Consider the following 13250-nt stretch of genomic DNA (forward strand, 5'->3'; position numbering starts at 1 on the left):
CGAAGCAGGCCCCAGGCTCCAAGCGGTCAGCACAGAGTCGGACACGGGGCTCGAATCCACGAACCGCAAGATCATGACCCGAGCCGAAGCCGGACACTTACTGACTGAGCCACCCAGACACCCCTGCATAACACAATTTAGACATCTCTTCTGAAAGGAAACCCAACATCAACTTCAACATGTTTTATAGGGTTTTAAGGCAAAATCTAGAAACAACAGAGGACTCTTAAAATAGAAAATTGAACCAAATTCATGTTTAGCATAAAGTACACGTTATTCCACACCAAGTTATTTATTTGCTCATACAGCAGACAGGATATCGAAGGATGGGGGAAATACTGATGAGCTAGAACTACCAGTAGCAATGACTTTATTTTATTTTACTTTTTGTTTATTTTATTTTAGCAATGAATTTTAATTTTCAGGCACAGTCCATTCCTTTTTAACTCCCATTTTTAAGACCAAGATCAATTTATAACCGAGGGATTCGCTTGAAGCTCAAAATTTAAGGGGAAAAAGTAATCTTGAACAAAAAAAGTTAAGAGCAGATATATGTGCATGTTAAGTAGCGGGTTAAATCTCTGGGCGTACATATTCATGAGTCCGCTTAAAAAGCACACACAGCGAGTCAGTCCTTCTGTTAGCTTTGTTTTCGTCTCAGCCAAAGAGACATCCAGCAAGTCCAGAATCTGCGTTAGCGTAAGAATTATTAGCGTACTGCCGGCTGAAGCTGGTTTTTTTTTTAATGTTTATTTACTTTTGAGAGAGAGTGCGCACACGCGAGAGCGTGCATGTGAGCCGGGGAGGGGCAGAGAGAGAGAGGGAGACACGGAATCGGAAGCAGCTCCAGACTCCGAGCGGTCAGCACAGAGCCCAGTGCGGGGCTCAAACCCATGAACCGTGAGATCATGACCAGAGCCGCAGTCAGACGTTTAAGTGACTGAACCACCCAGGCACCCCATGCTTAAGAAAGTTTCCCATAGCAGCCGCTAGACAGAACTGAACATGTTATTCTACACCAAAATGTTCTACTCAACAAATGACTATAGAAAGCAAATATCATGGTCAGAAGAAACATTTTTCATTTTTTATATAATTTATATATAAAATATAAAAAATATATATTACTTATATAATTTTTTCTATAATTTATTTAAAGTTGGGGTGGCACCTAATCCCTACTCCTCAAGTGTGGGTTGTACATAGCAACGCACCTGAGATACACAGCACGCCAAGAGAAAGCGGGTAACTTAACAGCAGAGAAAACTAACGAACACGAAGGGCTCAGCCAGGGGACCCACGCCAACGCCCGCAGTGCTGAGCCAGGTTGACAGGAGGGAGCCCACACTAACCTAAGATAAATAAGAGAAAATAAGCCTGCACTATCTTCACATTCTGTACATCTGAAAGTATTATAGAATAACTTTTTAAGAAGAGGACAGCTACAAAGGGGCGCCTGGGTGGCTCGGTCGGTTGAGCGTCCGGCTCTGGCTCAGGTCATGATCTCACGGTTCGTGGGTTCGAGCCCGACGTCAGGCTCTGTGCTGACCACTCAGAGCCTGGAGCTGCTTCGGATTCTAGGTCTCCCTCTCTCTCTGCCCCTCCCCCACTTGCACTTTCTAACATAAACATTAATTTTTAAAAAAGAGGGCAACTATTCATCTATACATTTCTACAGAAAACACCTGTGGAAACACACCAGCCAGAATATTCTAGATTTTATCTGCACGTTTGGTACAACTAAAGAATTCTAATTCTTTCATTCAAATACTTGATCCTATGAAGCAATCTTTCCTTAGAGGAAACCACCTGGACTCTGTAATGAAGGGCACGCTGCCGCAAGTCGGGACAGCAAATGGAAACTTACGGTAGCAGTTCTCTGCTCGTCAAACTTGGACAGTTTCTGAAGTTCTCGGTAGACAGCTCCAAGAGGGGCATATTCTAGAATGAGGTAAACCCTGGTGGCGTCATGGAAGTAACCATACAGCCTGAGAATATTTGGATGCCTGCAACAAAGGGGGAACGTCCGACACCTGCTTCATGGGGCGGATACAAGAATATGCACTAAGTACATCAAACCCCTCCCGTAAAACCAGGGAAAGTTAGTTCTGGTCCCAGACCCCCTACCGCACCCCTCACCCCCTCGAGAATCTCAAACTATAACACCTACTCTGGAAAAAAAATACATCTGCAAATCAGTTTACAAGCACTGCAAGGTATTAATGGACCTCAGGTTTGGTTAAGACTATTTCCGTCCAAGGGCGCCTGGGGGCTCAGTCAGTTAAGCAACCAACTTCAGCCCAGGTCATGCTCTCGTGGCTCTGGAGTTCGAGCCCCACATCAGGCTCTGTGCTGACAGCTCGGAGCCTGGAGCCTGCTTCAGATTCTGTCTCCCTCTCTCTCTGTCCCTTTCCTGCTCACACTCTGTCTCTGTCTCTTAAAAATAAACACTAAAAAAAATTTAAAACAAAAAACAAAGACTATTTCCTTCCTTCAGGTTTATCTTTCTGATTCCCAGGCACTAGGAGGCACAGTTAAAAGCATATTCCCCAGCCACGGACGTGTGCCGCTGAGAACACAGCCCAGGACAGCAGCCCTTCGGCTCAGGCCTGCTGCTGCCAGGGAAGGACACAGGTCTGAGGTGGACAGGTTCTTAAGTACTAACAAGTGATTCAAGTCTGAAATGACTAGAGAGCAAAAAAAGAAAAGAAAAAGACCCCCTGGCCAAAGTCAACCTGTAGGCGGCCAGTTTGCGACCTCTGCTTAGAACTCAGAGGTACCGGGGCACCTGGGCTGAGCACCCGACTCCGGCGCAGGTCATGATCTCACGGTTTGTGGGTTCAAGACCTGCGTTGGGCTCTGTGCTGACAACTCAGAGCCTGGAGCCTGCTTCGGATTCTGCGTCTCTGTGTGTGTGTTTCTCTCTCTGCCCTTCCCAACTGTGCTCTGTCTCTCTCAAAAATAAACAAACATTAAAAAAAAAGATGCCAAATTAAATGACTCTCTGGAGTCCCATGGTGCAGGCCTACAGAGCGGGCATGGCTTAACCCTCAGTGACCAGGTTCTGTCCCACATTCTCCTGAGCGTCAATCTGGAAACCTACCTCAGGTGGGACTGGATTTCGACTTCTCTTCTCAGCTGATGCTCGACGCCTGCTTTCTCCAGCTGAGCTTTAAATAAGACTTTAAGAGCCAGGATAAACTTGCTTTGTTTTTCTCTCGCCAAATACACATTGCCAAACTTTCCTTTACCCAGCGGGCGACCAATTTCAAAATCTTCCAAAGCCCACTGCCTTCTAGGAAAAAATTTGAGTATTTTAAAATATGAAGAAGACAAATCTTTTCTAACAATTTATTAACGAGTAGTAGATGGACCTAGAAATAATTTTATATGTCATGTATTCAGCAGGAACCCTCGGCCAGAACCAAGCCAGCAACTACGCTACGTGGGTCTCCACGACATTAGATCTCCCACTCCCCTACCTGCCCATGACCCTGGGAGTCAGCGACCAGGAACAGTCTGGGCTTTTTGAGCTGAAGCATCAACGCAAAAGTGTCCCAAGGCAGCAGCGCACTCTGAGTCACAGACCTGTTCCCACGACCACTAAAGACCACGGGAAAAGGTTACGGAAGTAACTAGAGGGAGGAAGTCTCCAGAACTAACGGTCTGCGGGCCTCTAGCAGGCTAGCCACGGCCGCCTCCTCCGGCCTAGAGGTGCCACCGACTCTCGGTGCACGAAGGCCGGCAGGACAGATCCTCCCAGGGAGCGGGGGCCAGAACTGGATTTAGAGTCGCAGGAAGCCGCTGTTCAGCAGCCAAGCAAGAAAGCCCGGGGGTTCACTCCTGGCTCCGCCTCCTACACTCTAGACATTATAGCCTACATTCTAGAGTCTAGGCAGTTCAGCAATTGAGAGCAAGCTTTTGGGAAATATCTAGGGAAGATGTTATAAAGAATAATCCAATGAATACCGTCAAAATATTCATAGTCATTTATAGCGTGTGTATAGTTTTAAGACACAATACATTTTTTTGCATTTTTGCTAAGAATACAAATAAGTGTAGGGGCATCTGGGTGTGCGGACAGCTCAGAGCCTGGAGCTGCATCCGATTCTGTGTCTCCCTCTCTCTCTGCCCCTCCCCCACTTGCAGTCCGTCTCTCTCAAAAATAAATATTAAAAATTTTTAAAAACACATATAAGTATAGACACACATCTAAGCTATATGCAGTGGTTACTTCTGAGGGTAGGGAGGAACTTATTTTACACACATTTCTGTAACAGATTCACACAAGGTTTTTCTAAATTTGGAAAGCAGTCAGAAAAGCTGGAGTCGCGAGTAAACATCATTAAAATTCCCATTTTCCAAAGATTAGAATTTGGAAACATTTCTCTAGCCTACGTCAAAATATAGAGACCTTTCTTATTTTTTAATGAGCTCCCATAATTCAACTTGCAATTTAGCAGTATATTCTAACAGCATGATAGCACAGAACTCTGTAAATAAGATAAAGCTTACTTTTTTGATTCTTCATTTTTCTGTTTTGCTGCCAGTTGCTTTTCAGAATTATTTCCTATGTAGAATAAATTAAAAACCTGTTTTTAGAACAATTATAATTACTTTAGGATAACTATACAGAATAAATTAAAAATCTGTGAACAGAAATGAATCAGAGTGGTCACCAAAATCTTTAACGGTGCGTGCAGAATGGGACCTCTCTTTAGCTTTAGTTTTCTTTATAGGCCTGACTCCCACCAGGTGAACTCTTTTATAGATTTCTAAAGATGAGCATCATATATACAGCGAGGCCTTCTGATGATTTAAAGACTCAAGTCTATGCAGATTCTCCCAGAAGCCTCGGTTTCCAAACAAAGACCCTCTAAGGCAGAACTGCCATCTCTCCATCCAGGATAAGCGCCCGCCAGCAGGTGGGCCAGCCGACTCTCCAAACCCCACGTACAAAATAACAGCGTGCGACAGAACCTCAACCCGCCGACCTCCAATATTCGCCACGGGGAAATAGAAAAACAGAAGCCCCGGATTGGGCAAGATGCGCCGTAAGCCAACTGCACGGTAGGGTGCTGACGCGACTGTTTCCTCAGCCAGAGGCTGGACGCTCCCACGCCAAGCCGCAAACAGCAGGTGGGCTCCGCTCAGACACCGGGACCGCCCCAGAGTGGTTTTCTCCTCCGCTCCGAGCGACCCCGGTTAATGCCGTCAGCGTAACCACTGTCCCGACAGCCAGCTTACTGCCTGGTTCTACCCAGTCTGCGTCCAAGGTCAGCCCTCGGACTCGCCTGCACCCCTCCATCCTGTGCCTGTGGGCAAGTTACTGCTTCCGAGGCTCCACTCTCTCGTCTGTAAAACAGTTAGTCACCTGCCACGTTCACAGGGTGGCCGCGAGGCTGGAGGGAGACGACGTGGGGGGAGGCACTGGGCACGCCAGGCCCGGGAACAAGGACCATTAACAGCCCCCCAAGTGCAGCCGGCTTCTCTCCGGTTCACGCCACACATCCAGAGTAAGCCTTCTAGAAGGAAAACCTCTCGGCACTTCCCCACATGAGGGGACAAAGCCCCACTCCTCCACGAGCCTCACCTGGCCGGCCTCGGGCCATCCAGGCCCACCCGCTACCCCGACTGCCCTCCACACTCCAGACTCTGGAAGCTTCCAGGTCCTCAATCGTACCACGAGAGTGGGAATCAGGTCTTCTGTCCTGAGCGCCGCGCCGGCCCACGGGAGACCCTGCTGCTTCAACGTGACAACAGATTTTTCTCCCTATCCTCGGTAAAAATGATGTCCAAGCCAGGGCTCCAAACACTAAACCCAAGTCTGGCCCCCACCCCCACTAAACCTCCTTTTTTTAAGCAATTAGGAGTAACAATCCGTGGCCGCCAAAAGCCGCCTTACCGGGGGCCGACGGCAACGGCTGCTCACTGCTCTGGGTGGTGTTCTGCGGCCGAGACGCAGGTCGAGGGACGCCGGTCGCCTGCAGCTGCTTCTGCTTCAGATTCTGGACCGACTTGTGGCTGGACACGAGCTTCTGCGCGTGGGAAGGGACTCGCTGGGAGGAGTTGGAAGGACACAAGACCCGCTGCGCCTGGCCGCTGTTGGCACATGACGGATTCTGAGACGGAAACGGCTGGGTCACCGGAACGCGTTTTGCACCATCACCGAGCGGGAGTGTAGGCTGGGATGGGAGGGACAAATAAAGGCCATGGTGTTCAGAGACAAAAGCGGGTATTTTGAGAATTCCACAAAGTCTGTTTTCTAGGGTGACACAATAACGAAGGTCACTGAGAGCGAAGGGGAGAGCGATGTGCCTCGCGCTCCCGAAGCATGTGGTCAGTGCGCGGCTGACCGGAAGAGCAGAATGATCCTCCTACCCACCCCAAAATCATGCTCCTATCAACAAGTTGTCAGTAACTAAACCTCCATCTTCCGTTAAACACTTCCCAGGAATGCTCAGCGACTTGGGAATTATTACTCAACAAAAAGCAATGCAGGAGCTTTATACCAAAACCCCAATCCCACCGACATTTCTTTGGCAATATCATAAATATGTTTAGAAAAAAGACAAAGAGATGTGTCAAAATATTCAACAGTGGTTATCTGGTAGTAGGGATTTTTTTTTTCTGAGAGAGAGAGAGAGAGAGAGACACAGAGTGTGCAAGCGCAAGTAGGGGAGGAGCAGTGAGCGAGAGGGGACAGAGCACCCAAACATCTGAAGTGGGCTCCGCAGGGACAGCAGACAGCACAGGGCGGGACTGGAAATCAAACTGCAAGATCATGACCCAAGCCAAGTGGGGCTTAAACAACGGAGCCACCCAGGCGCCCCTCGGTGAGGACATTTTACATTACCAGGGGACACCTGGGTGGCTCAGTCGGTTAAGTGTCTGATTTGAAGTTTCACCTCAGGTCCTGATCTCACAGTTTGTGAGTTCGAGCCCCACCTTGGGCTCTGTGCAAACAATGCAGAGCCTGCTTAGGATTCTCTTTCTCCCTCTCTCTGCCCCTCCCTCGTTCACTTGTTTCTCAAAAATAAACTTAAAACAAAAAGATTTTTAAAAAAGGTTGTCTGAATTTTTGCATTTATAGGATTTTCCACAAAATTCTTACTACTATTATATACTAATGTTTCCTTGTCCGAGCACTTACAAAATGGATCTGAGCCAAAAGAACTAAGCAAAGAGGACACAAACAGGCTCTTCAAAAAGTTATGCCAAAATCTATGATCCACACGCCTGTAAGAACGGTATCATAAGCTTAAAAGGTTGTTAATTCTAAGGCCCTGAACTAATCAAACTAAAATGGGGGTGGAGGACTTCCTCCAACTGCATCGGAGAAAGTTTCCTCAGGAGCGATGGAAGCTGCTGGAAAGGGGAGCATCAGAGTTCATCACAAGCTCACTGGGTAGGACGCCTCGCAAGAGACCATTTCCAGCTTCCAAATAAGAAATCAATGACTTCTGAAATTAGCAACGTCCGCAACCCAGTAGGCATTCAGGCAGTGAAACATTTTAAACACCAGATTCTTAAAATGATATTTTCATAGGAATTGAGAATCAAACACAATGACTCGGGTCAGCCTTTCTCTAATAGGCCATTTTATACTTTCAGCCAGTAAATAAAGGAGAAGCATCCATTTTTTTTGAAAATGAAAACTTCTCAAACCCTCAAAAAGACAAGAAACAACAAGTGCTGGTGAGCGTCGTGCGCTGCTGGCGGGAATGCGAACAGGTGCAGACCCTGCGGGACACAGTACGGAGGGTCCTCACGATCCAGTAATCACACTACTGGGCATTTACCCAAAAAATACAAAAACACTAATTCAAAGGGATATACGTACCCCTATGTTTATAATAGCATTATTTATAAGAACCAAGTTAAAGGGGCGCCTGGGGGGCTCAGTCGGTTAAGCATCTGATTTCAGCTCAGGTCATGATCTCATGGTTTCTGAGTTCAAGCCCCACATTGGGCTCTGTGCTAACAGCTCAGAACCTGGAGCCTGCTTCAGATTCTGTATCTCTCTCTCCCTCCTCTCTCCCTCTCTCTCTTTCTGCCCCTTTCCTGCTCATGCTCTGTCTCTCTGTCTCTCTCTCAAAAATAGACATTAAAAACAAACAAAAAGACACAAAAAAACACAAGAGCCAAATTATGGAAGCAGCCCAAGTATCCACTGATGGATGAACGGATAAAGATGTGGTAAATACAAGGGATCATTACTCAGCCACAAAAAATGAAATCTTGCTGTCTGCAATGCCATGGATGGAACTAGAGAGTACAATGCTAAGCAAAATTAGTAAGAGAAAGACAAAATACCATATGATTTCACTCATCTGTGGAATTTAAGAAACAAACAAGCAAAGGGGAGGGGGAAGAGAGAAACAAAAAGAAGACTCTTAACAATGGAGAACACACTGATGGTCCCAAGGCGAGGTGGGTCGGGGGACGGGGCTGCAGAGGACCCTGACCCTTACGAGCACTGAGTAACATACGGAAGCACTGAACCACCGTAATGTACTCCTGAAACTACTGTAACATTGTGTGTTAACTGCACTGGTATTAAAATAAAAAACCTGAGGCACCGGGGCAGCCCAGGGTCATGGGATTGGGCCCCACGTTGGGCTCTATGGTGAGCGTGGAGCCTGCTTAGGATTCTCTCTTCCCTCACTTGCACTCTCTCAATAATAAATTTTTTAAAAAACAATGAATTTTTAAAAAAAGAAACTTCCAAAAACAAGACCCCCCTCTAACCCACACAAATCAAGCAAGATTTGTATTTTTATGCTGATTTCCTGGAAGGAAAAAAAATCTGGGGCTTACTTCTATTAAAAGATCTTTATAGAAAGATTCATTCGCCCAGCTGCTCCCCAAATATGAGAAGCCGCAGGTCCTTCCTGGTGAAGGCTTCCTGGACTCCGACCCATCCAACCTGACGGGAGCCCCCTGCACGGAGGCGCTGGGTCATCTTATACACACGTATGTGAAGGCGTAGTACCGGCTCACAACTCCCCCAAACGGCGAAGTTCTTCAGTCAAAGACCACACGCTCCCTGCATCCGACAGAACCCGGCTCAGAGTGGACCCCCAGGAAATGCTCACTGAAATGCAGCCCGGCATTCCTAGGAGCTTGCCATCCCCTGAATGGTGCCCAGAACAGGCTACGGCAGAGCAACTTAATTTCTGGCAAGCAAGCAAATACAGGCAAGCATCACCATCCTGCACCCAAGGGAGACACAGAGACAGAAGAGCCAGCTAGAAGACAAAGCAGAACAAATGACAGTTAGGTGACCATCAACGACATGTTATCGGATGCCGAGAAAGGGGACTAGCTCGTCAGGACTGGTGGAGACCTCTGAGGTTACACTGCAGAGTGAGTGGGGAAGAACTCCGGATCTACCACCAGCCTCCATCTGGTCTTCTAAATGTGACCGAGATCACAGATTAGTCGAGTTACCTTCACAGGCCCTGCGACGCAGTTCTCCTTAGATTTGTCCATGATGCCTGAAAAGAAAAAGAACCACCTTTAAATTACACAAATTCTCATGCTTCAAAGTGCAGTTATGCGGGGTCGGGGGTGCAGTTCCTGATGAAAAAGCCTCCACAACACAAAGAATTTTACATTTTTTTCTTTGTCCCAGTAGGGCTGACAAGGGAGTCTTCCCTTCTCGGGTGACATAAGGGACAGGTGTGGGGCCTCCAGGTAACTCCTCTCCCAAAGTCCTCCCGCTGCGTCAGTGCAGGCGCCCACCTCAATACCTGCTGCCTTTTATTTTTTTTCAACATTTAGGTTTGAGAGACAGAAAAACAGTGTGAGCGGGGGAGGGGCAGAGAGAGAGCCGGAGACCCAGAATCGGAAGGAAGCAGGCTCCAGGCTCCAAGCTGGCAGCACAGAGCCCGATGCGGAGCTCAAACCCACGAACCTCAAGATCAGGACCTGAACCGAAGTTGTACACTCAACCGATTGAGCCACCCAGGCGCCCGCACCCCTACCCCGCTGCCTTTTATAAACGGGTCCCCTCTTCCCCATAACTGACTCCAGCTTCGCCAGCATCTCCCCCTTCCCGAAAGCTCCGGGATGGTCAGGGACACTCACCGCACCCACCGTGTGTCTCACCCTCTGGCCCTCCCCCATCAGGATTGCACCCCACGGACCAGCGCGCTGGGGTGGCCAGCACGTGACTGACCTCCACTGTCACCAAACTCAGAAGTCCATTCCACACCCTCAGCTCCCTGCTCCCTAGCGAGCCCAGCAGCATCTGACAGAGTCCCCTCTGTTCTACTCCCAGCCTCCGCACGCCCGCCCGTGCCCACCTCACCAGCTGCCCTGCTGCATAATCCTCCGCTCCACCAGCCTCACTTCTGCCAACCTGTGAGCCTGGGGTGACCGAGGATGAGTCCCTGGACCCCACTTCTCCATCCTTACCCTTCCTAGGGCCCCTCACCCAGCATCTAAACATCTTTAGGGGGATTTCAATTTACATCTTCTACCCTAACCTCTCCTCTGACTGCTGGACTCCTACCTACCTACCTGCTCAGTATCCCCCCTAAAGGTCTGCCAAGCAGCTCAATCCCCAACACACCAGACACACCCTTGTCTCCGCTGCCCAGAGCAGCCTGAGCTCAGGCCCAGAGACACATTTCCTTTTGCAGCCGTGCTCCCTCCCTCTATGGCTCATCCATTCCCCGGGCTCTCAATGCCATTCACGGGCTGGGCCCTCCAACGTTCCACCTCCCTCTCCCCCAACTCCTGCCACCCACAAAACACCTCCACCTGTAATCTGAGCGGCATTGCAATTTTAAAATGTCCCCAAATGAATGCCGGCTCCCTCCCTGCCCCCACCTCCCCAGCCCTGCTCTCACAGAGGTCCTCACCTCCGCTGCTGGCAAGCCCATCCTGCCCGTTGCTCGGGTCCCCTCGGCTTCTACCCGGTTCTCCCTCAAACCCCATCCCCGATCCATCAGCACGTCTTGGAGGCTCTGCCTTCAAAACCACTGCTCACGACCTTTCATACCACCTCCTGGTCAAACCAATGCCGGCTCCCCTCAATTATCTGCAACAGGCTCCCACCTTGTCCCCATTATGGCCCATTCACAACACTGCACCCAGTGGTCCCATTCACAAGTCAGCCATGTTGGCCGGTGGTTCAGAAGCCCCTCACGGTCCCTCAAAATCCTCCCTGCCTACAGTCTCACAGGGTGGACCCTGACCACCTTGGTGGCCTTATCCCCTCTCTTAACCATTTGGCTCTCCCCGCAGATAGAAGTGTGGTTTGCTCCTTCATTACATTCAGGTCTCCTTTCCAACCGTCTCGATTTCTCTTCAGGGCCCTTAACATCTTACACAACGTCACTTGTTCTTTTTACTTCGACCTCCCCAGAGGATACCCAACCACCTGCCCAGTATCTCCAAGGAAAGTAAGCGCCATGAGGGCAAGGCCTTAGTTCCAGTGTTCGCTGCTGCCTTCCCAGAACATGCCTGGCACGCAATATGTACACCAGCGTCTGCGGAAGGAGTTAATCCGTGACAAAAGCAAAATCAGTAACGAAAACCATTCACAACACTAGGCCTATGCTGTGAGTCAGGTGCAACACCGTACTGAGTAAGTAGAACATAGACACCAAGAAAACAGAAACCTTTGTATGCAGTTTTCTTACCCAGATACTCTCTGAATTCTAGAATCCAATCTGAAAACACCCCCCAACCTCACACTTCCACACCCATTTCACAATTGAGCAAGTAACCCCGCCCTGAAGACGGAACCACAGCTAGGAGTCCTTATATCGAACCACGAGTTAGTAGAAATGACAAAAAGGAAAAAGGAATAACAAGTGGTGTTAAGCAAACATTAATTTCACAGACACTCTAACGCTCTCTTCATTCTCCCTGACAATTACAAGCAGGAGATTAAAGAGACCACACGGGCCGAAGGACATTCATTCAATAGTCTTCTACAGAAGCTAGAGATTTGCTCCAATTGAATATACTTTGCCCTCTCAGGGAGAGGAAGAATAATAAACAGAATGGAATATGATGATTCTGATCCAGAAATTCTGGAGTGAGCCCCCACGAAGACTGCTTCCCCAGTGATTCTGGAGCCACACCCCCCGATGACCTTCACGAGGCCCTGCACTTCAAACCACTTACCCTCCTATTCTAAACAGGAAACCGGTTAAGATTTTATATCACTGTGCACTTAGAAGACTTTGTCTCCTTCAAACCTGCTAGTGTCTGCTTAGACTTGGAGGAGTGGAGATGAATAGGTTGGTGAAAAGTGTTTAGTTCAAAGCACAGGGAAGGGGAAGGAGAGGAGGAACCGCTAGAAGTCCCGGGCAGTATCTCCATTGGGAGGACACTGGTGAGACCTGGAGACTTCCAGGCGGAAGCACAGACCTAACAAATCACACCCAGCGTATTACCATCCCCAGATGACCAGTGCGCGCTGGTCTAGGTCACCGGTTCTCCGTGAAACATCAAGAATCACCTGGGAAACTTGACAAACTACAGACACCTGAGTCCTATGCCTAGGCACTTCTGGTTCATGGGGTGGGTCTCTATTTTTAACAGGGACCCTCAGAAGTCACGGTAAAGGTGGTCCAAGGTCTGCGGTTTGAGAAGCGCGGAGCAAGGAAAGCATCTTCGAGGAAGTTTTCATTTTTTCATCCAAAGTAGCCCCCGGTAAACCACACTACAGTTTTCTTTTGAAAGCTATCTCGCCAGGTCGCGTCAGGCGCCCCACCCCTTCTGGAACGTGAACTCCCCGAGGGCAAAAGCCCTATTTTTTTTTTCTTGCCCTGGTGCTGGCCGGATACGAGAACCCACTCAGAAAACACCCCCACCCCAATGCCACCCAACAACCCCACGCACTCCGGGGGTGTAGCAAACCCCAAGCGGCATCTCACGGGGCGCCCCAGGAGCAGATGGGAGGGCGCTGCGAAAGCACGAGGGGCAGAGGAGAGAAGCGGGGAGGATGCAGGAGGACAGGAAAAGGAGGACAAGGGAGGACGAAGGTGGGGACCCTGGGAGGCCTGGCCTCGTCTCCTCCTCCGCCGGCCCCGGCCCCGCCACCCGCTAGGAGGCCACCCCGGCCCGCCGCCCTCGCCGCTCCGCCTCACAGAGGAGTCCTAGGGTCTACGAACCCGTCGGTTCCCGTCTCCGACCCCAAGGCCACCGAGTCCTCCCGAGAGCTCAGCCGTTAAGATTCAAAGTCTTCATTTTAAATAGGAGTTAAACCCTCCAATCCGAAAGCTCAT

General features: G+C 49.3%; 1 protein-coding gene across 1 annotated transcript in view; it reads right to left on the reverse strand.

The window, feature by feature from the left end:
* AURKA (aurora kinase A) overlaps positions 1-13239 on the reverse strand; it is a 17014-nt gene extending 3775 nt beyond the window's left edge. The window contains exons 1-7 of the mRNA XM_029917974.1: positions 13137-13239; positions 9454-9500; positions 5906-6185; positions 4516-4570; positions 3104-3295; positions 1868-2006; positions 1256-1352 (exon numbers count right to left, since the gene is read on the reverse strand). Of these exons, the coding sequence (XP_029773834.1) occupies positions 1256-1352; positions 1868-2006; positions 3104-3295; positions 4516-4570; positions 5906-6185; positions 9454-9495 (805 nt within the window). The 5' untranslated portion in view covers positions 9496-9500; positions 13137-13239. The remainder of the gene's footprint in view (positions 1-1255; positions 1353-1867; positions 2007-3103; positions 3296-4515; positions 4571-5905; positions 6186-9453; positions 9501-13136) is intronic.
* Between the last annotated feature and the right edge of the window lie 11 nt (positions 13240-13250).

Source organism: Suricata suricatta, chromosome 12, assembly GCF_006229205.1.
Source record: "Suricata suricatta isolate VVHF042 chromosome 12, meerkat_22Aug2017_6uvM2_HiC, whole genome shotgun sequence".
NCBI lineage: Eukaryota > Metazoa > Chordata > Mammalia > Carnivora > Herpestidae > Suricata > Suricata suricatta.